The sequence below is a fragment of the Pseudonaja textilis genome, chromosome 3, assembly GCF_049901715.1.
Source record: "Pseudonaja textilis isolate UNSWEBS1 chromosome 3, rPseTex1.2, whole genome shotgun sequence".
Classification (NCBI taxonomy): Eukaryota; Metazoa; Chordata; class Lepidosauria; order Squamata; family Elapidae; genus Pseudonaja; species Pseudonaja textilis.
This window is the reverse complement of record NC_141992.1, coordinates 95317349-95341782: the sequence shown is the minus strand read 5'-3', so window position 1 is coordinate 95341782 and position 24434 is coordinate 95317349. Positions and strand designations below refer to the sequence as shown.

The 24434-nt window shown below is 34.6% G+C and overlaps 1 protein-coding gene across 2 annotated transcripts in view; it reads right to left on the bottom strand.

The window, feature by feature from the left end:
* Nucleotides 1-299: 299 nt before the first annotated feature.
* Nucleotides 300-24434, bottom strand: part of EDEM3 (ER degradation enhancing alpha-mannosidase like protein 3) — a 35381-nt gene continuing 11246 nt past the window's right edge. Inside the window, exons 8-21 of one of the 2 annotated variants that reach the window (XM_087930431.1) lie at nt 22497-22602; nt 22148-22245; nt 20848-20973; nt 19949-20032; nt 18742-18825; nt 17782-17906; nt 17033-17198; nt 16420-16574; nt 15149-15302; nt 14430-14624; nt 11768-11933; nt 10244-10429; nt 5442-5489; nt 300-4076 (exon numbers count right to left, since the gene is read on the bottom strand). In XM_087930431.1, coding sequence (XP_087786557.1) covers nt 3700-4076; nt 5442-5489; nt 10244-10429; nt 11768-11933; nt 14430-14624; nt 15149-15302; nt 16420-16574; nt 17033-17198; nt 17782-17906; nt 18742-18825; nt 19949-20032; nt 20848-20973; nt 22148-22245; nt 22497-22602 — 2070 coding nt within the window. In that variant the 3' untranslated portion in view covers nt 300-3699. The remainder of the gene's footprint in view (nt 4077-5441; nt 5490-10243; nt 10430-11767; nt 11934-14429; nt 14625-15148; nt 15303-16419; nt 16575-17032; nt 17199-17781; nt 17907-18741; nt 18826-19948; nt 20033-20847; nt 20974-22147; nt 22246-22496; nt 22603-24434) is intronic. The other variant, XM_026703258.2, reaches the window with a different exon arrangement.

Genomic DNA, 24434 nt, shown 5'->3' with positions numbered 1-24434 from the left:
CCTTCGAGCAGCCCTGCGCACATGCACACTGGGCACAGGCTCCTCGGGGTCCTCTTCATCACTGCTGCCAGCTTCCTTAAACTCCGAAGGCAGCACTCCACTCTTTGACAATCCTGGCCCAATCCCTGCATCACACGCAGGCCCCTCATCCAAGTCCTCGCTTTCCGAGACCTCAGCCATCGGCACCTGCTGCCAGCGAACCACAACAACCTGTACACATTTGATGGAATATGCACTTATGGAGAGCAGAGATTATTCTGAGGAGCGTCAACTTGGTTTAAATCATTAAGTCTCAATGCTTAACAATTCATTCCAGCACTTTGACCAGAATATTTACATGTTTTATTAAATCTTTACAATCAGCAATTATAATCAAGTAGACAATTTTATATACAAAGATTATGTACACTTTAAGCTCAGACTTCTATATCACAGTACACATTTGCCCTTAGGGATATTGTATATGCTTAAAATCGCCAGACTGAAAAATCCAACAGTAGTGTTAACAAGCACCCCTTTAGACTTTTTCATAAATTACATCATAAGAAAATATATGGCTGTAAATTGGGCTGGTAAAAAGTCTTACAAAAATGTGGATGTATGGTATGCATTCATAGAATGTTCTCTTCTTTATTGTACTGACTGTTGGGTATAATATCATCCCTCCGATCTCTTTGTTACCTGCACTAAGTAACCACACAGGAAAAAAGATGGAGACAAAACAAGCAGGTTAAGGAAGAGCCCATGAGAGATAAACTAGTATTATGCCAACTTCTGCACGACTTCCCTTTAGGTTAGACTCATGCAAGTGGCTGACTTTCGTGCTTCTCATAAAACGTGCCAGAATAGTAGTCTGAAAAGGCTGATATGAAGATCTTAAATTAGGTAACTTCTCTCCAAAAAGCTGTTAATGTAGTTGAAATGTAAACCCTTTTTTACTGTGGAGCAGGCTTATGGCTATGATGAACTAGCTATATAAAAAGGACAAGCTGTATCTGAGGTAGACTACCACCTTTCAGATGTTCCTTTCTCATGGCAAGCAAGTATCTCAATAATCCCTGAATCAATGAGGAAAACTCAAAGCATTTGCAGATATTTAATGGCAGGCGTAACCTAACATTCATGGTATGAACTACGTATAGGGAACAGCAGGTGGGCAAACTCTTAATAAAGAGCTACATTAATTGTTAATTAAGAGGTGGTGAAAATGCAGTTGCTGTTGTGCAGAAAGATATGAATCTGTCCAAAATGCTTTGTGAAGACACTACTAGTAAATGATCTTATCAGAAATAAAATGAGCAAGTTCTGCTTACAAGATTAAAGAAAACAGCAGCTTGGTAAATTATTCTAAAACAGAAGAAAGATTTTTAAAGCCTTTACTAAGGGTAAAGTTCCTATTCTGGACATGCAGTACATTCCAGGTGTTTTTAATGTATTTTACAAGCTCCAAACTCATTCTCTACCATAGGGCGCTAAACTATCAAAGGGCACCTTAAGGAATCCAGTGCTGATGTTCACTGAAGGAATATCCTAGTGCATAAAAACCAAGCTTCACATCTAAACACAATTTGGGGTTCATTATTGTATCACAATTTGGGATGCAAATAAAATCTTTTAAAAAGTTAAAGGACACTTGTTTTATTAATTCACTAAAACTCACGACCATTTGCATCCAATTCCTGCAAAAGTCTGACCTAGGTATCAAATTCCTAAAAACATTCTGATCTATACATTTAAAAGGCTGCTTTACACACTGTTATTTTTTTTTTTTTTGAAGGACTTTTCAGCAGTTTGCTCTACCTACCTACTGTACATACATAACTGCAAGTGATTTTTTTAAAATCGTTTACTGTGTATCAATCTTTTGTGACCAAGAAACAACTCCGACATACAAGAGCAAAAGAATAATTAGTTCCATCTTCAGTTCCTGGCTCAATTGGAATATAAAGGAGAGGTGGTTTAACTCTCATGCCATAGAAGTTGACCTTTTCCTGATACAGAACCCACTCCTATCACTCAGTTCTATGGGGAAATAAAATGCTGTGTTAGAAGGAAGCCACTCCCTAAATCTGCTATCCAGTGCAATATTGGATAGTCTGATTTCAGTAATAAGGAGCCTGCAGGGAGATGCAATGTAAGCGTACTTACAGTATGACAGGCCTTCCTATACTACATATTGCATTTGATCATATGATCTTTGCCAATTTTTGAAACAAATCAGCTATACATGAAAAGGCAAGTATAGGGCGGAGTGCAATACGGCTGTGTCAAATTATTTGACTTTTTGCTTTCTAAATGTAAAAAGAAATATGAAAAAAAAAATGAAATTCTGTTAGGCAGTCTTATTTGCTTTGTTTGCTACACTAAGTTTTTTTTTTTTAAAGGAAACTAAATTTAAACTTAAGACATCTGTGAAACATGATTGCTGTGAAATATTTCTGCTACACTTGAAAAAGAATCTATACTAGCAACATGCAAAATGTTCTGAATTCAAAACATGCTGAGTTCAAAGTGCTCTGTACCAAGTTTGAACAGGATTTTTCCAGAGTGCTCGAAGTGCAAAGCGCCAAATATCTGCTATGGACCTGGATCAGGAAGGCATTTCAATAAGCGCAGATCCACCCATTTTGAAGTTGAAAGGTTTCAAATTCAACATGTTTCGCATACCCCTCAACTATACATGATACTAGTTTTTGCTTGCCTTTCTATTATGCTAAGGATGCATTATTTCTTGTTGAGATACTGACCACTTTTTACAGAAGGAAAACGCACAAATGTTAAGATACGCACAGAATAGGGTGATTTTGATGTAAGGCCTACTTAATTATAAAAAAAATACAGATCAAAATAAATTAAATCCTAATACAAGATGATTTCGTACCTTTCCCAGAGACTGGCAAGGATACTGAGTTTGGCTCATTTTGAACTTGCCATTTAATGCACAACATTCAAAACCAAAGTGATGGGAGTGCAGAGAGCTTTTGTCCCATTATCCATAAACAAGTTTAAGAATTATCCAGTTTTTCTTCTTCGTTTTTTGTTAACAGAACACATTGCCTTTGGTTTATAAACTATCTTGTCTTGAATTAAGAACAAAGAATAACATCCAAGTGAATTGGTTCATTCTTCAAAGTGATAAAATGGAAGAAGTGATAAGGAGATACAGCACATTAAGTGGCACAAAACAATCACAGCTGCCCACTGCTTCACCTTCATCATAAAGGCACAACAAACTATTTTCCACCAAGTCTCCAAAAAGACTTTGAGATACAATATTGACTCTCAAAAACAGTACTGTCACACCTGCCATTCGTGGCCTTTATGGACCAAGATGTAACGCTACAGCTGGCCATTCAGGCTCACTGGTGCATTAATCCCACTGCAGTCATTTCTTTGCCTCCCGAACACTATGCTAAGCTAACCCACAACAACCTGGAACACAGGAAGAATTCATGTCATTCCCTGAATGAACCTTCTGTATTACAGAACCATGCAAAGGAACTCTGCAAATGGGTTGATTGCACATTCCCATTTTTAAAAACAAGATAAAAAAAAACCCCAACAGTTCAAATTATAACACATGCTGGCTTTTGCCAATAAAAACCTGGCTGCTTGTCACAATACTGAACAATTCTTCTTGAATTTTAGATATCAGGGCCATTATCTCCTTGGTAAAGTTCACAAGCACGGTATTTGAAGTTATAGTTCATCTTTTTCCATCATTTCAAATGCTTCTATGTCTTCATTCCAATCAGCTAATATTGATTCCATAGATTGGTCTTTATTACTCCAGTTATTATTGGGACTGGAATCTGTCTCAATGTTTGACTGTTCCTGAGGATGATTATCCTGTTCTGCTGCTTGACTGCTACTGCTAGTTTCCTGGAATTCAGGGGTACAAGAATCTTGGTTTGTTTGAGAAAAATCATTGCTGTTTGACTGTGCAAATGAGCTCATATCAACTTCTCCTTCAGATTCTTGAGAGACCAAGTTCAAATCTGCTGAAATCTCTTCTATTTTCTGATTATGAGAATCATTATCAGATGACATCTGATCCACGGTTTCCATTTCCAAATCTTAAAAGGAAAAAAAATACACAATTCTTTAAAACATTTCTAGTTTACTTCCAGCTAGAAGTACCATATGACCATAAGCAATATCAATTGACTTTTTCTTAACTATGATTAATAGTGCCAAAGTTAAACTCCCAAATGCACACCTTTGGAATTCTTCAGATTTAAATCTGTTAGATAAGTATTGTAAATAAATCAGTATAAATTACTTACTTGATTGCTAAAACAAGGATAATTTTCTCCTCAGGAAACTGATCAACCTAAGTGTCAGCCTTCAAGATTTTCTCCCCTTGCTTTGCATCTTTCGGCTGTCATAAGTAACAAGGGGAGGAGTGGGGAATGGTTATGGGATGTGAGCTTGAGATGTTACAAATCAGAACTGTGTAAGCTGGGGGGCGGGATAGATTCTTGCTTAGGTTTCTATCCTATGCTATGCGCAGCTGCAACTCTATCAAAATATGTCAAGGTCAACGGACAGAGGCCTCATCACCACCTGGAGATGCCCACATGAAGATGTACACAACTTTTAACTGGATGAGCCAATTGAACTATTGGGGGTGGGAATGTTGCCATTGCTTTGTATAGGTGATTTATGCGCCCATTTTCTCAGATTCAGAATTCTTTTGTTGCTTCCACTTGATTTCCAGTAAAAGATATTTTTTCTCTGATTAAAGGAATCTAAGTATTTCTTTCTTGGATTTTGAATGGAGCACCAGCTGACACTAAGTTTCCATGGGACCAAATTTTTCCCCTTGTCCCAAGCAGCTGTTTCTGATTATATAAGCATTAAAATAAACAGCCTAGTAGAATTTGTCCAAAACCCATTTACCTATTTTGAGTCTAAATTTCCAAAGCATTCTAATATTAGGATGCACTTTGAATCCTAATCTTCAGCATTACTTGAAAATAAATCTTTGATCACTAGATTCCTGAAGCTGGAATTAAGAAACTAGTCATTATCTCCCATAACTTATTTGCATGTAAAATATTAATCCAATTTTTGAGCTAATGATGATTTTTTGACAAAGCAGTGATGATACTGAAGAAAATACCTCAAATGCTCTCTCGGTCATCATAGTTTTCTTAATGAGAGCACCCAACCTAGGCATATTTCTACTACTTTTCTTGTTGGATCAACATGTCAGCAGCATCCCAATAACTTTTAAGCTATCAAACTATCCATAAATTAAGGCCTAGATCTTGCTGACTATTTTACGCTTCACTTAGTTGTAGCATCAGGAAACATCTCAAAGTATCTATATCTATCTATCTATCTATCTATCTATCTATCTATCTATCTATCTATCTATCTATCTATCTATCTATGTCTCTCTTGGTAAAATATGTACAGATATTTTTAATACTTACTGCTATCAATAATGTAGTTTGGAATCGTTTTATCTTTAAATATAGTTGCTGACATTCCAACGGTAGCACAAGGAGAAGGGAAAAAATACATGTGCATAAATCCACAAACCCACTAAGTTTCAATTAAGTTCATTTATTTACTTAGCAGCTACTTTAAAAAAAAACTCTTTAAATAAGATCTCAAACAACAACTATTTATATGTCTATATTTAGTTGTTATCTAGATTTATAAAGCCATCCAACTCAAATAGTGTGACTCTGGGCAGCATACAGCATGAAAACAACAACCCCTCCCACCATAGAACATGAAAACATGTACAGAATATAAATATAAAATACAAAATATAGAAATGGCAATGAACCATAATAGAAGAGGGGGAAAGAGGATTCCACTCAACTGGCCATTAGTGGCAGGGGGAGGTGGGGGAGCCTGTTCTAACGGCTTTCCTAAAAACAAGAGTTGGGCCTGTTGCATATACGTGGGGTATGGTGTGGTGTGGAATGATGATGTTCCAAAGAGGTGCAACCACAGAAAAGGCATGTTTCTGACAACCTTCTGACAAGATTTAAAAGTAAAGACTTGGGTGTATCCTCCCTGTGGGAGCATGTGGGGTGGGAAGACATTCTTTGGATATGGTAGTCCCTCAGATAAGCCAAGTCTATGCCATACTGGGTTTTTAAGCTGACAACTATCATTCTGAATCGCATCCAGAAGCCTACTGAAAGTAGTAGTGTTACATAGCATAATGAGATGCCCTCATAACTACCAACATCGCTGCATTCTGGACTAACTGGAGCTTCTGCATGGTCTTCAAGCTTCTAGGTGGTCTCTACACACTCTAACTGAAGTTCCTGGACGGCTTCCATATTGCAGAAGTCCATTTGGAAGGTGACTAAGGAGTGATTGATCATGAGCAGGGCATCTCAGTACAGGTATAGGTGCAACTAGCACACAAGCTGCAATTGTGTAAACTAAGGCCTCATTCGCCAGAGCTGCCGCTTGTTTTCTGAGTAGGACCTATGAGTTCAGGATAAGTTCCAGATTGTGTGCTTAGTATGAATAGGGTAGTGCCACCCTATTCAAAATTATGGAAACCTTCCAACTCTGAATGAGTGGATCCCCAAACCATAACTATTCAATTTTGGCAGAATTGAGGGCAACTTGTTCTTCCATATGCAGGCCCTCACAAACACCATACATGGGAAAGAACCTCAACAACTTCACTTGGACAGCCAGGGACAGAGCTGCATCACTGGATATCATCCGCATATTGATGATACCTCACTCCATGTCACAAATGACCTTCCCCAGTTGTTTCATGTAGACATAAACAAGGAGGATGGAGAGTACAGAGTATTGAGGCACGCCACAAGTAGCAGACTAGGGCTCAACCATTCCCTTCCACCAACACTGAGTGGAACTGGCCGTGGAGCAAGGAAAACCACTCCAAAACAGTGCCACACACTTCTTATACTCTAATCCTGAATTGGAGATGACAAGGCTTTAATTGGATAGCAAACATATTCCCCATAGAATACAGCAGGAGAAAGTTAGGATCTATTGAACATTTACATAACAGAGAGAGAATTCAGAATAACTGAATTTAGTTTGTCAAAATTTATTTTATCCTTAATGATTAAATCTAATATTTCCTACTGCATTAGCTTAAATAGGAGTGAGGGTGAAGTTTATCGCGAGTCTTCTTTAAAGTAGTGTTTTATTGTTACTTCTGATTAAATGCCTGTTATATACCTACACAATCAAACTCATAGCTCCAACTGTCAGAATTTTTCATTGCTCTTGTGACTTTGTGATAACCAATCTTCAATGTGATCAATTCTCAGAACCTTAAAGATTGCAAAATTTCTAGTGAATTATACGTAGCCCCTGATACTTTTTTCATATTATTTTTTTTTTCCTATGCATTTTTTCCTATATTCATTACATTTGCTATATTTTTCTTTTATGACTTAAAGGTTGTAAATAAATACAAAGTATCATTTATTCTTTTCTAATTCCTCTGGGAGGGTACCAGATTTTAATATAATCAATATTCTTACATTATGGAAACTTACTTTAATATAATTATTGAAATATATTTAAATAATAAAATATTTATTTCTTATTTAAATATATTTTAATAATTAAAATATATTTTATAATGTAAAACACTGATTATATTTATTTTACATTTATTTTCTTATTATGAAGAAATGTGATATATATAAGCTACAAATTGCCTACAGTTTAAAGATAAACACTTTATTTACAATATATGAAATAATTCCAATTTGCCCCATATGTCTCCATTATCAACAGAGCATGAATTAATTGGTTTTCATCTTTTCTGTTATCACTATTCTCGTGATATCAGTTCAGTGTTCTGCCTTTCGGAGGTATCCAAATTAGTTTAGTAACAAGAAAATAAAATTTTCTGAAGTATTATATCAATAGGTACCATCCCAAGCTGGTGGGATGCAAGTAATAGTATGTTAGCTGGCCATATAGTTTCTATCTTAAAATAATTTCTGATTAGTTAAAGGAGATACATCCTAGCTCTTTCTCAATATTAAACTTTTCTTTAAATTTGAGCAAACAAAAGTATACTTTGAACCGTTTTCTTACTTTAACAGAAAGGAAAACAAAAGTTACCACAGATAAGAGCTAGCATCAGAGAACCTTGATGTATGTACAGAAGCTACAGACATAAATTTGTATTGTTTTTAATTTCAGGTAATGAAATAATTAATTTAAAATATCTGCAATTCAATATACCAATGGGATAATATGGGCAAAGGAATACACTAATACTCTTTTAAATGCCTTGGCCTGATGGTATGAAGTGAAGATTCAATCATCCAAGCCAAAAGTATCTAAAAATGTTAAATCATGGCAACTGGACCAAAGTTTATTAAACTGAGATGTTTTGTTACTCGTCCTAGTAATTTTTTCAGACAAAAAGAAAGCTTTTTGACTGAAGAAATTACTTGGGTAATTCTGAGACACAACGTCTCAGTTTAATAAATTTTAAAAAAACTTTTGATGGAAGAAGTAACTTCGATGAGCAATGAAATGTCTCAGTTTAATAAACTTCAGTCCAGTTGCCATGATTTAACCTTTTGAGATACTTGATCTGACAGAAATTATAATTTGAAATAGCAGTCATTTCCAGGCAAAAGTATGAATGCCTAATAGAGACAATTCTTGATAGTTTATAAAAACAAAACATATAGTAAAATTTGGAATTTGATGTATAGCTTGCTATAATCTCCAAAACCCATTTTCTATTTCAGAATTTCCTTTAGCATTTTTTTAGAATCTGGAAATATTCAGTAGACTTTGTAAAACCAAAGTCTTTCAATGGAAATTGCTGTGTTAAACATGTATTTTATGTTCTCCCAAATTCCCAAATGAACATTCCCAATGTTCTCCAGACTTAGGGGGGAAAAAACAGTGAAATTATGCTGTTTCTCTACTTCTACACTATCCCAAAAGTTCAGCATTGCAATACTTTGCATGAAATATTCTTTAAAAAATTAACATAACAAAAAACAATCTTCGTGAAGTTGCAGTTTGTTAATTCAGAATTTGCAGTTTGTTAAATGAGAATTTTTTACAAGAAAGACTATGTGGTCCTCTGGCACTGAAAGTTTCTTAGTCTGTTACATGATGTTGGGAAAGGTACATCAGCAGCAAGAAAGCTTGTTTGTATTGCAAGTTATGATCATCTGATCTTTCTAGTATGCTTAAAAGGTGTACTGATTTATTTTGCTGTGTAGGACAGAAGCCCACTAAGTAAATTCATTTTTAATATTTAACACTTTTTAAAATGCTATTTTCAAGATTGTGGAATGAACATTCACTGATAACCTTTACCAGGTTCACATTCATATCAAGATGCAGCAATACATTTTTCTTCTCTAAACCTATATTATGTACATCTGTGAGTTTGAGCTGGAAAGCAGAAAAGTTGATTGCTGTGCAAGTGTTATCATGGAGGGCCATAAAATCAGAAAACAGTTCATTGTATCCTTACATACACAGCTTGGGAGCTAGTGTTTTAATATCCCTGGAGTTGCAAAGGTAAAACTACAACAGGCATTTCCCTACACTTCCTCAATGAATTACCATGGGTAAGGCACTGGGCCTTACACATTTTTTTTCTAAAATGTTTTGTTCAAAATATACTTTTATTTTGTGATGCAGAGTAAGGATTCACTTATACAAATTCAGTCAGAGTATTTAATAAATAATGCTTTTTCAGAAAATCTTGGATAGATTCCCATTTATTAGCTTCAAAAGCTTCACTTTCAATCTGATTAAATTTTCCTTCTCACTCTCTCTTCCTATGTTCTCCACAACAGAAATGTAAGACTAGAGGTAATCTTCAATTAATGGTGGGGACTGGAATTGCCATCGCTAAGCGATGTAGACATAAATTGTGTCACATGACTATGTTGTTTAGTGATGGCAATTCCAGCAGTCCCGACTGCTGACATTGTGAGGTCTGCACACATCGTTAAGCAAAGATCTCCCGTGACTGCAACTCACTTCCTGACAGTTTTCCCATTGACTTTGCTTGTGAGAAGCCAGCAGGGGGGAACATATGTCCATGGGGACACTGCAAAACCGGGAACTACAAGGCCCGGCTGTAACTACCACTCATTCAGTGTTGTTGTAAATATGAACAGTCACTGGTGATTAAATAAGTACCATTGTATTTTTGGGACTGCTTATAATCTTAACAAAAATGTTCTCTTACCGCCTTTTCTTTATCAGAAAGCAGCAATTTTGTCCTTACCTCTGTCTTTTGCTTTATCTGAAAGTAGCACTTCTACACCTTCATACGACTGAATGGCATCAAGAATAATATTTCCTTCCTTGTTGAAAAGAAACAGCATGGGGATAGTGATATCGTCTGTATTCTTGCCATCACCCGCCATTTGAAAAAGGGGAGCTGTATCACTGCTACTTCCTTCATTATCATCTAGGTAGAAACATAATTTTTCCATTAAAATTTCCAGTGGAAATTTCCATAATTTCTACCAAACCGACATTTTTATTGAGAATTTTATTGAGCAACCAAGTAATAGACCTAGATGATGTATTTTTTTTCATGGCAGCAATAACCTTTGGAAAATTATTTTAACAGAAATAGGGACAGCACATCTTGTGTAATCTATGAAGTACAAATACCCATAAGGTTTTTAAAGGCATTTTAGGTGTATCTTTATGGACAGGTGCTGATTTTATACAATGGGCAATATTAACTGCTTAATACTGCAAGCTGTCATGAAGAGAATCCAAATCCTGGATGCACTAAAATTACAGTGAGCAATAAAGAACTTCTACTGATATACTTTGAACACGCATATATGTATATCTGCATACATCTCTAAGCAACAAGACCTAAAACAATGTGTTTTACCTCAGTTTCTCCTACAGCTTCTGTGCCACTACCCAAATGGTTAATACATGTTTAGAAAGGGAATACAATGAAGTACAATATGAAACATCACACTCTGAAAAGGAAAGGCCAAGATTCACTAAGCTAGCACAAGACCCCACAAAGAACCTAGGCAACTGTTTGGACTTCCCTTCTTATATCTACTTATTGCATCCGTGCCACTTGTCATTTGGCTTTCTTTGCCAATGGAAAGTACATGTGTAAGTAAAGTAAACTTGTGGCAGGCCAATCTATTTCTCCACTCTGCTTGGAGTACATTTCAGATATCAATACAGGAAGTCCTCAACTTCCAGCAGTTCATTTAATGACCTTTCAAAGTTACAACGGCATCAAAATAAGTGACTTATGACCATTTTTCACAATTGCAACGTTTGTAAGCATGCCCATGATCATGTAATCAAAATTCAGAAGTTTGGCAACTGGTTCATAGTTATGACCCTTGCTTGTCCCAAGGTCATGTGATCACCCGTTACAACCTTTTGACAAGCAAAATCAATGTGGAAGCCAGAGTCACTGAACAGCTGTGTGATTCAGTGTGATTCAACTTAACAACTGCAGTGATTCACTAAACAGTGGCAAGAAAAGTCGTAAATGGGGCAAAATTCATTTAACAAATGTCTCACTTAAGAAACTGAAATTTCGGGCTTCATTGTCATCACAAGTCGAAGACTATCTGTAAGTCTTAAGACAGCTAGTGCTGAAGTTGTTCAAGGAATCCTATCTGTTTTGATGTTAAACAGGGGTCATTATATAACCCATTCAGATAATATCCTAGAGTGCAAGTTTCATACTTGCCTGTGACAATTCAGAAAATATACATTGAGTTATAATATCTTTGCATAACTTTGAATAATTTACCAATAACGATGCCGCCTATGGCCCCAGCTTTTTGGATGTTCCGTGCCTTTTCAGCAAACATGCACTGCCCTCTTTGCATCAGAGCAATTTTTTCCTTCAGTGCTTCCGGATTGATAATCTCAGAGCATCCATTATATGGTTTGCTGACTGCAACAAATCCTCTTGTCTATGGAAGAGATTAAAAGCTTTAGTATACAATATTCAAGCCTGTTGAATATTTGCATTCCACCAGCAAAACATAAGAACGGCTTCCAAGCAAATATATCTATCAAGTCTTAACACAAAATTCAGTATGTATAAATCCACTGAAATCAATTAACTTAAACCGCACTGGAACATAGCCAGTAATTTTAAAACTCAGACATTTAATACAAAATGTTTTTCTTTATTTAGATTTGTTATGCTAAATAATAATAAGATTCTTAGGCTAAACAAGAATAATTATATCAACCTTAGGAACATTTTGAAGCTGCTTTATTAATTTATCATATAACAAAATGGGGTATAAAATATTTTAAATTGAGCATATAATATGGGGTTACATAACACAGCGCTGGTCCAAATTGGTACATTTGTTATATTTTTGAGTTCCTACATGAATTTTAAATAACCAACAAAAATCTGCTTCTCATGATAGATTAACAATTAGCTAGCTCATTATGGAACTGAGATAATCATATTCAACATAAGAGTAGAAGAAATGGAAGGCACAGTTATAATCATTTGCTGACTATCGCCATTATGTTCAGTATAAAATATGGACAGACTGTAGCCCCCATATGTTGGACTTTCAGCCAATATGGGCAGTGGTGGAAGATATTGGGATTTGTAGCTCAACAGCAAGGTGACCATCTCTGCTAAATACAGTTGAACATAATATTCTTCTGGAAAAGAACACTCCTGCATTGAAATAGCTTCCAACCTATTTTGCATATTAGCTAACTGAGAAAGTACAACAACATAAATGCAATGTACATCTTTATATAAAAATATACACAGCCAAAAGGCAAGGAGCATATTGATCAAATTTGGTCCGAAGTGTTTTGTAGCATCTGGTACTTTAGAATGCAAAGGTTTGAATCAAATGACACCAAAATTAACCCCTAATTTTAGCTTTCACAATTAATATGAAAGCATATAAGACAAGCCCAGAGTCAAACTAATCCAACCAAAAAAGTTGCACGCTAGGTTTTAAATTGTATGTGCATTCAAGTTGTATATCTTGCAGCAGTTAATCATTGAACTACTTACTGAAGTTGAAAGCATTTTTTTAGTTTTTATATTGTAAATCGGATTGAATTTTCTATGTGCATCAGTGCTACAATGGTCCAATCTGATCTCTGGAGTTGCAAAGCCAAACATAAAACAGAATTGTTGCCAAGCAGTTATTCAACTGGGACTCGTAACTTATTCTATTCCCCTGATTCTGTACTAAAAAAATCACACTAAGATTCAAAGGTTCCCTCTAAGTTATAATCAAATCAAAAAGGCAAACAGCAGATATTTGGAACATTTATTATATTGCACATCAACCAAAAGTGCATGATTAACAACAGAACTGCGTAAATTGTTTCAAGCTCAAAACATTATGTCTTCACAGGAGGTGTTCCAAACTGAAAACAAAAGCATTTCAATATTCCATTGCAAAATTGAAGCATTTTGCACACTTTAACAACAGCAAATGAGATTCCAAATAGTATCTCTAAGAATTTGCCAGTGGAGAAGAGGGAGAACAATGCCAAAAAGAAAAAGGAAAAAGAAAATGTACTTGCGTTTAATAGAGGAAAGGATTTCAAGTAACTTGGACAAATCTTCTTTGTGATACTATTTTCCAGACTGTTGAATTCCTTATAGATGCACCGTATTTTGTTTATACTAATTGAAATCATTTTGTTTAATACTTGTATAATATGAAAAGAAGTGGGGGGGGGCTTCCATTATCTCACTAATTTGGGTAGTGGGCATATCATGTTACAAGCATGTGTGATCGCTTCATGAGCTGTACTAGTTGCACTTTGCTTCCGGTTACAATTCAGGGTGCTGGTTAGGACTTTTAATATTAATGGGGCCCAGTTATTTAAGAGACTGTCTTTCTTCAATAGTTTTTGTCAGCCCAGTAAGATTAGGCAGAGTGGTCATTAATTAAAGAATGTGATCTATTGAGACCTGGGTAGTGTGCCTCTTCTATCATAGTTCTTACCCCTGGAACAGCATATCTTTGCAGTTTCATATGACTCCCATCTTAAAACGGCTTCTAACTTGTCAAAAATCCACATGAGGTTTGAATAGATGCCAAGCCTTTGTTAATTTTTAAATTGGTTTCAGGCATATTTGGTCATTCGACTTCCCTGGTGGTACTTTTTATTGTTTAGGGTTTTTTTGTGTGAATTGTAAGCTTCTCAGAGCCTTTTTGAAATCAGGTGATCTCCAAATCAAATAAATAAATAAAATGCCCCTTTTACATTAACTGATTATTCGCTAGCTACTAAAAAATGGAAATATCTTATGGGCTCCTTTTATGCAAGTTAATAAGTTTCTCTTTTAAATAAAACACTTCGTAGCAAATTCTAAGATATTCTGAATACATGTCAATAATTTCAGATTCTGCATTTACACATACCACAAAATATAAGATGTAAGTTAAGTAAAAGACAACACATACCCCAGATTGGTGCTTAGACAAATCCATTCCAAACTGTGCAGGTCCTGCTGTCAAAACTACCCGGCCGAAGAATGGATGAGAAATAATTTGAACTGCACGTGGAGGTAGCTGCTGCTCTTTTTGTTGTTGGCTGGATAACTCAATCATTTCTTGCATGAACCGTAAGCCATCTTCAGCATCTAATGAACTTGCTGCCTAATATTAGTAAAAAAAAAGTTAATATTTTAATTAGCATTTTCCAGAGCCTTCTACTAAATCCAAAATAACCAAGAGATATTTGGAGAGAGATCTTTATAACTGAGTGAGCTGGCCTAATAGTTGGTTGAAAGAGTTTTAGAACAATTATTCTTTATGAAGGAATTACGAAGTCATTGCTGCCATCATAAAGATGATTCAGGTACTAGTCTCAAATATATACATATACATATATTACATACATACATACATACATACATACATACACATACATGCATACATACATACATATAATTAACTTTAATTTTCCTACGATTTCAACTTGTCTCTCATGAAACTATCAGCACCATGATACCCAAGCATGAATAAGTAGATTATAATATATCTATTATCTGTAGGATAAACAGCATGAAGAAATATGTATTGCCCAAATAGTTCACAGAAGTTAGAGCAAGCATTTCAAAAAGTATTTTATAAGAATTATGATACATAAATGAAAAGATTAAGGCAAAGTGAGATCTTACTTGGATAGCATGCTGCACCAATTGTACTCGTCCATCTTTGAGATGAATCAAGCTGACTCCCATCTTTTTCAGTATCTCTAAATGTTCAGGATTACTGGCCATGAAATCCCTGGCTCTCAGCGGAGGCTTTGGTCCAGTGCCTAAACCCTCGTCCCTGAAAAAAAGGCAAGCAAAGCAAGCGCTAATCAACATTTTAAGATACGGACAGATTGGGTCCCAAAATAAAGCAGGCATGCATGCCTTGAAAGTATCATGGTTTTCCATTAATGAGTGTCTGAGTAGTAAGCTAATTAAAAGTTTCCTGAGTGGGTGATTTTGGGTCAGTCATGTCTCCAACTAGAAAGAAGGCAAGAAAATAACTACCAAAAATGTTTACAAGACTGTGTCAATCTTAACTTAAAAGCACCCAATTTCCCCCCCCCCCAAAAAAAAACCAAAAACACCACCGCTTTGCAGAAGCTGATAGGTTAAAAAAGTACGTGAGAAATTGTCAGCGTCTTCCAGGCAGCTGTAAAATCTCATTTTCTCTCATTACTGACTTTTATGCTATTATATAAACAAGCTTTTAAATACTCTTTTTTTCGCCTGTTTTGTCCCACCATTCCTTGTTATGGTGATTGCTCCTTCCCTAAAGGCATGGAAGGGAAGCTTTTCCTAATCCTGAAGGGGGAGTGACGTGCCTACTAATGTCCATATGCATGGGCTCTAAAATTCTATCCTTAAGCCACTGCAAATACATTGGAAAAGACATGCCAAGGAAGACCAGAGCACACTTGCTAATCACATGGCAAATGGCCAGCAAACTATCGGAAGCCCAACTGCACAGGAGATGTACGAAGTCATTTTCTTGTCTACTTTCCTAAGATAACAGCAGCATCAGCAGGCAGGGAAGGAGAACCAACATGCACAACCATTGTAAATTGTTCCAAGATTGTTTCTTTTTTGCCCTTTTTATTTTCTGGTTTCTTCCCACTTCTTACTCTGTTGAGTAATTAATTTGTGCATATATTTCAAAGGGTTATGTACTGAAAAAAAAATTATAGGGATTTGGCAATAAAAATTCTGCTTGTGAAAATTAGATCTTAGGGAAGCAACCTCTACAAGATAATTATATTTATATAATTGCATTTATACAATTTGTTAGCCTAGCAAAAATTAGTAATTAAACATTAATAGGACTTAATTTAGCAAAACAAACATGTGGATTAACACAATCATTTTTCTATTTATCTTCCTTTAAAACCCCAATGGAAAATTAAAACAACTCTTACATTCTTGATATACTCCTAGGGCAGCTCTTGTCCACCACATTTTTCAGGGGTTCCCTTATACTCTGAGCATACATTGGATCATTGGGAAACAGGATTTGGGTGTTGGGACAAGTCCAATCAAAATTACTATCATCCAGCTCCATGTATTCTGTAGTCTGTAGGAAAAAAGGCATACACACTCCGCTAAATTTAGAGCTACTTTTTAATGCCTATAAACCTGAGGTGGTATTCAGCAGGTTCTGACCAATTCTGGAGAACCAGTTGTGGAAATTTTGAGTAGTTCAGAGAACTGGAAAATACCACCTCTGACTGGAGGTTTAGCAGTATCCTTCCCCTGTCATGCCCACCAAGCCACACTCACAAAACTGGTAGTAACATTTTTTGAATCCCACCACTGCTATAAACTATCATATTATTTTAGGAAATAGACCGTACAAATGCATAAAAATGATATGTGGACAGAGGCAGACTCTTCTTCCAACGGATCAAGATTTTATGTCCAAATTTCATAATCATATTCTGCATATTCTCTGCACATTGTAAGAACAGAACGAATACTGAACAGGAAATGCTTAATTTCATTAGACCGAAAGATTTACAATGCAGAACTCACAATATTTTTTACCAGGGCTGTTTGGTTTGCAGTAGATAGCCAAAGAGGCAGCAAATGAGCCTCTGTAGTAAAAACATAGTCTTCAATATCAAAAGTTAGGTCTTCTTTATCAGCGAACAGCAGGTATAAATATTTGAACATTTCAGCTAGGAAGAAAGAATCCATCCTACAAAAAGAAAAAAGAGAACATGCATTTGCATATATATTACTTCTTTTTGATGTTTTTATTTTCCTACAGTTCTAACAGTTCTAAATCTTTCTTTAATGAACTAGCTAAAGAACAATTACTAATCCCAACTTTCAACTAGACTGTGTTAGCCACAATTTCAAAATTGTACATACGAATATATTTAATTGAGCAATGGAATATTTAAACAAAGTATGTAGTGCAAAAAAAAAAAAGTCCACTCTGCAAAAATGTTTACAGAACTGCACATGCATCTCCTCTCTTGGTGTTATACACTCTAGCTATGCAGTTATTTTTCCAGTTTCTATTATAAAGTCTTAATTATGTTTATTTTAAAATTTTCATTAGCTATCTTGGAGGTTTCTCTATATTTTCCTAAGATAATAATTGAATATTATTTTACAGAAGCTTAAATAATAAAATAGTAACCTTAAAATGAAAAAAATCCTACTAGCATCAAATCCTATTTTTCCCAATGTTTTTCGACAGGCAAATGAGCATCAACATTTTTAAATTGAATTTTACACACTTTTGTTTCAAGATGTTTGAAAAATTCAGTTACCTGTCTTCATGGCTTCCAGTGCGAACATCCTTCATAGCAGCAAATCCACAAGGTACTCGTGCATATTTATTTAAATTTTCGATTAGAGTTTTCCCTACTTCTAGATAATAGGGATCTCCAGTAGCCTATTTTCAGGGAAATAATTTGGAATAATATATTGCATTGATTAAAACCCAAACTATATTACTCTGATATTTGGTCTCTGATGCATTTTAAGATTTTGATCTGAAGTCATAAATGTCTAAAACATATTAGGACTTTTAAGCCTGTTAAAGATCATAGTTAGAGGCTGCTTCTGTAACTTTTAAAAAAATTCTCAAGTATTTTTCTTGTGGAAATATCACAATATCTCAATAGAAGCGCATGCTAATTGTCTTAATTCCAGTTTGCTTTAAAATATAGTTTTAGTCTTACAAGAAAAACTCAAAATACACCCCAGAATTATTTTATTGAGTCAGTCAAATCAAATCTATTTAAACTTTATTTTAATAGCAGGCTGGTCACAAATGTCCCAACTTTCTCAGACTCAAATCATGTGCCACTTTATGTAGGCTAAAATTAAAGATTCCAAAAATCCAGAACTTCCACCAAAAAGTCACCCCCAGTGCCTAAGTTATGCTGAAATAAAGATAACCACTCCTCCTGCTGTCCTAGCATGTTAAAATTGAGAAAGGTTTTCTTTTCCAGTGCAGCAGTTACATTTAGCTTACACACCTCATAATCATCAAGCTGTTTTTCCCCTCTGAACCATCTAGCTATTGCCATCTCTCAGCATAACAAATTTCACAGAAATATTTTTCATCAGTCAGACTTGAACAACAAAGCATATCTAGCTCTCCTAGATAACAGGAGGCAAAATGAGTTTTGCAAAGAGAAGATATTCCATATATTTCATTTCAATTTTAATGCGTTTCTTGCTATTTTCTAGAATGTAACGTAGCTTGAATTTGAAGAACTTACTTTATACAAGAAATATGTGCTTTCTGCAAATTCTGGCCGTAAAGGATGCTGAGCCCAATGAACCCGGAAGTCTGTTGTGAATGCCTGAACACGACAAGAGGAAAGGTAAAAATATTGAATTATTCTTTCTTGAGGAATAACTTACAGTATAGCATACTGGGATTCCTGGAGAAATTTAATTAAAAGATTAAAATGGTCCAAATTTCCATATTGTCCTGCAAAGAAACAGAAATCTTCTCAAACTTAGCTTATCTTTTAAAACTCTGACCGCTAAATATCTTTTTAAAAATTGACCAACAGATGTCATCAAGTCATGCATATGCTACAATGATGATATGATCCCTGTCTTAACTCTGCTTCTACTGGACCAACCCACAAATGAATGAAACAGAATGCAGAGACATTTTTGACACAACACATTAAAAGAGGCTTAAAACACATTTGCAGCATAAACAGCAAATTCAGAATAGACAATTTTATTTATGAAAAGAGTAACAAGCTCACATTTTCATTTTCATTCAAAAACCTCTTCCAATTTAAATGTAATAAACACACAGCAATCCACAAACAGTAAGAATAACACTGATTTTGATCATTGAATGAGCTTACTGTTTTCATACTTTTATCATGTATACTGACAGCATTTGCACCAAGACAAATTCCTTGTGTGTCCAATCACACTTGGCCAATAAAGAATTCTAATTCTAAAAATTCTAATTCATGATTATTACATTACTTGAATGGGTCTTTTTATGGGAGGCCATCCAAATATTTTATTATCCACTTCAAAATAAGGCAAAGTGGTAAAAATGAAAAGAATAAATTTATAGAAATAAACAAAGCAACCAAAATACCAAAATACCATGTTAAATATTATATATGTATAAATATAATTTATTTTCACATACATTCATGCGTATTTTAAGGGTTTAGTTATGTAGTCAAAATTAGAAGTTTCTTTTCATTTAGAACAGTCAGTATATAATTGGCCCTTTGAGAAAGGATAATGTTATTAATGCAAAATCTCAAAAAGTAAAAGCTGACTAAAAGTACTAGGTGAATAAAGTTAAATATTCCTAATTCTCATGGACTTACTATTAAGCTAAATTCACCAAGTCTGAAAATATTTCCCCCCCAAACCTGAAATGTATACTTCATATTTACACTGCCTAAATATTGAATTCATAAGACATAGTCATTACTTTACCTCAGGAAGGAAATTATGCTTTTTTATGACCTGATATAGCATTTCATGAGTTTCTATAGCAGGTCGAATATCACCTTTCAGTACCTAGAATTCAAGCAAAAAAGGTACATCACATTATATTTAAATAAAAGAGTATTCTTTTGCAATGCATAGCACAGGGCATTACAGTAAGACTGCAAGTTAGTGATAATCTAATAGAAACAATTTTACATTTATTTTTAAAATGTAAGTTGTTCATTAAAATCAATGGACTTGACAACATTATTTAGGTCCTCGAACTAAAAACATACATTTGCTTTGAGAATGTAGTGGTTAGTGATACACAGAAAGTATCAAATTTGAACCATTTAAAATTCAGATTAGTCTGTAGCAAGTTTGAAATATTGTTCTGGGTTTGCCAGAGTTTTCTTGTATTTAATATAGGCTGTTTTGAACATTTTGGAAGTTCAGATTTGAAAAAGTCAAAATGGAACATTTCGAATTTGCACATCCTTTGTGGCAATCAAAGTACAAAATACCCTGCCTATAAAATTATTGTTTATAATAAATACATATTATTAAAGGATGCTGAAGTGCATCAGTTGAAATTGCTTAAGAAATACAGTGTTAACAAATACAAGATAAATGTGGAGCATCTAATAATTTTGCACACATTCTTAATGACTAACAAAATTTAAATTTAAGGAGAAAGATGACCCTGCGCATAAAGAACCTTGTGAAAATTAATTATATTGAGGACTAATATTAATTGAGGGAGATGTGGTTAGAAACTATGTTGTCTCTTGAATGTTGGTTGTTTTTAAATATTGTTGCAATTCTACCATCTAGAGATGCTTTGAAATCAAGTAGCTTAGAAATTCAGTATCATTGGATGACAATGTTTTGCACGTGCAACTTACTTGCAAACCAGGAAAAAATGCTAGTAGCGAGTCCATCCACGTGCGAGCATTGAGCATTGGCTTGTGTATGTGCACATCAAGCAAGAGAGGTGGCTGGCTGATGTATCTCATTATGGCATCATAATGCTAGAAAATATCAAAGTTTGATGTATTTATTCATTTGGAATACTGAACCTGTTTGCCAAAGTTGACCTAAAGCAGATAAGCACACTAAAAAATTATGCTTAGGTTTAGAGGCTGTAAGCCAAATATCAGCCATCTACAGCTTTTATTTAAAAATGAAATCAGCCACACTCAACTATTTTACTTAAAACATAAATAATAGTTAGAAATACGATTTACATAATTTTTATTGTCCTGATTAAAAGGAAGTATTCAATTAATCTATGTTCCATACACAAGCAGAAAATGCAATTAAAGGACTACCTTCTGTTCCCAGGATCAGCTTTTCTTTCCCATATTCACAGGTAGTCTTCGACTTATAACCACTCATTTAGCAACCATTTCAATTTATAATGGCACTAAAAAAATGACCTACAACCAGTCACAGCAATTCCATGGTCGCGTAATCAAGATTTGGTGCTTGGCAACTGGCATCTATTTATCACAGTTGCAGCATCCCAGGGTCAGGTGATCATCATTTGTGACCTTCCCAGACAGCTTCCAAGAAGTGAAGTTGGTCGGGGAAACAAGATTAATAATTGTGTGGTTGTAAAATCTGGCATGGTTCGCTTAACAACCATCTTACTTAGCAATGGAAAATGTGCTTGTAGGTCAAGGACTATCTGTATTTTCCTCAACTGTACTTTAAATCTCAATAAAGCTCTAGCCTTGGATACATAGCATTGGAATAAACTTGCTTCGGGATACAATATGCTACATTCAAGATGAGTTGTACTGAACAGTTTAGCTGTCCATTTTTTTGTCAACACGACAGAAAGACCTCTAAATCCAACAACATATAAACATTAGCAAATATTTTGATCCACTTATTTATTGCCCATTTTATTTCCAACACCTAAGAATTCTAAACATGGGTGATGCCTCACTAATAGGCAACTTTAAAATGAGTTGTATATTTATTACAGCTATACCAATATTTGGAAGTACATGAATTTTATGCTAAATAGAACAGTGGAATAAAACAACTTGTGCTGAAGTGGAAGAACCGTAATTATTTCTGACAGTATAATACACTAATTTTAGAAGAACAGATCCACAATATCTAACGTACAGTAATACATCACAAACATAGTACAGAGTTCTATAGTTCAAGGAGAGAAATTCCATCTGTACCTACCGTATTAAATCTTTCTAAAAAACTGTCATCTCCAAGCAAGACATAGGCCTTTAATAAATACTCATAATACGAATCTATTCCTGCTCCAACTCCACTATCTAGAATAAGATAAAAATGTTAATACAATTAATTTCATTACTAGTTTTCAGTTCCATAAAGTTTCCTATTACTATAATATAATTAAGTGCAACCAAGAAACAGATAAAAAGGACCATGGGATGAAAGTAAGCATAATGCAATATATTTTTTTAGTCCAAAGTAAGACACTGACATACAGTTTAAGTCATAAAACACCTCTAACTTCTAATATCATTCTTATCTGTAATTAAGAGGGAACATAGCTACATACCTTTACGGACCCAGTCGCCCGTATGAATGTTAATAGTAACTCCTACTAAATTGCTGCTACGTTGCCTTTTCTCCCAAAGGAAATCAAGTGCCTTCCGGGCATATTCCTATAAAAAAATAAAATTAACATTTTATAATTAAATACAGCTTTACATGTAATGAAGTAGTCAGAAAATTGATGCAAGCAATAAAGTTGGTACAACAATAAATTCTGTTTTGTATGTACTGGATATCTCAGAGAAGGCTTTAAAAAGGTTGGATGCAAATGCAGTGTTCCCAAAGATGCATCAGAAAAATTGAAAATAAGTCATATAGTTTGGACTTGTCATTTTATTGCTGCAGTTTGGATACAGAGGGATCGTTAATATAACTTTAGATTGATTAGAGTTGCTAAGAATGCAAATTACCTGTTTGGCTGTAAGCCCCAGCCGTTTAAAATGTAAGATCAATAATTATACATGGGGAATATTCCTTAAGAATTGTCATACAATATTGGAAGGATAACTCTACGTAGGACTCATACCACAGATGGCAAATGTGAACTTCTGAATTAAGACAATAGGCAACAAGGATGACTTTTGAATAAGCTTGTCAAATTTGGGGAGCTGTTTTGAAGATGAGATATATTCCCATATATATCTTTTGGGGAGAGAAGTAGAATTAATACCATTTTGTAGTAAACCTCCACTTAATGAACTAAAAAAAAAGAAAGAAATTTCTATTAAAGCTAGATGCCTATTAAATAACAAATGGTATTCTTCAGACCCCCAAAGATAGCAATAGCACTTATATACCGCTTTATAGTGCTTTACAGCCCTCTCTAAGCGGTTTACAGAGTCAGCATATTGCCCCCAACAATCTGGGTCCTCATTATATATTGACACACCAATATCAAAAAACTTTCCTCACTAATAATACCTATTTTGAGGAGACGCAACAAATACTGTTCAGACTGAGTCAGACTTGAACCAGCATTTGGGGCAAAGCCTCATTGCCTGACATTCAAACAAAAGAATTCAGATCCAATAAACATTGTATATTAAATCCAAGTCCACAGTCTGTCAAAATAAATCCCTCAAATCAAACATTTGTCATCATTTTCTTTTTTTTTCTTTTTATTAGACACAATAAAATAAGTCAGGAAACAATATTATGTACCAATACCTTTACCAATCCATTAATCTGCATTATTATTCAAAGTAGTTTTTAGAAACTTTACAGTTAGAAGTGGAGCCAGCAGTTAATCTTTAATTACAAAGTTACAGAAGCTGTGTCCTTTTGAAACTTGCCATGCTATTTGAGGCTGTTGGAAATTGAGTTCTAGAAGAATAATGTGATAACAATAAAATTATTATTTTTAATAAACAAAAATAGCCCATTCATTTAAAAACCCCACCCTATTCTTTGCTTCAAGTCATAGATGTTTGGTAATTTAGGACAACATATACAAAAATTCAATTTCCAACAGCCTCAAATAGCATGGCAAGTTTCAAAAGGACACAGCTTCTGTAACTTTGTAATTAAAGATTAACTGCTGGCTCCACTTCTATCTGTAAAAAGTTTCTAAAAACTACTTTGAATAATAATGCAGATTAATGGATTGGTAAAGGGAAATGTTACCCATTAAAACTGAAACTGCAGGTTTATGTATTCAATAATTGTGATATAACTTCAAGAAAAGATGACAACTAAAATGTAGATACTGTAAAAATCGAAGTATCTGGAATTATAGGAAGAATTGGACTGAGAACATGGAATGATGCAGAAACTAATTTAACAGAGTTTTAAGAAAATAAATTATTTGTTTACTGACAATCCCAAATATAAATGCAGACTTCATTCTAGATGTCACTAAAAATGCAGCTTCAAAATCAAATTGACTGTTATACAAAATTGAATTTGAGATGCTGTCTGGTCAGCCAAAATCTTTCTGTGTAGA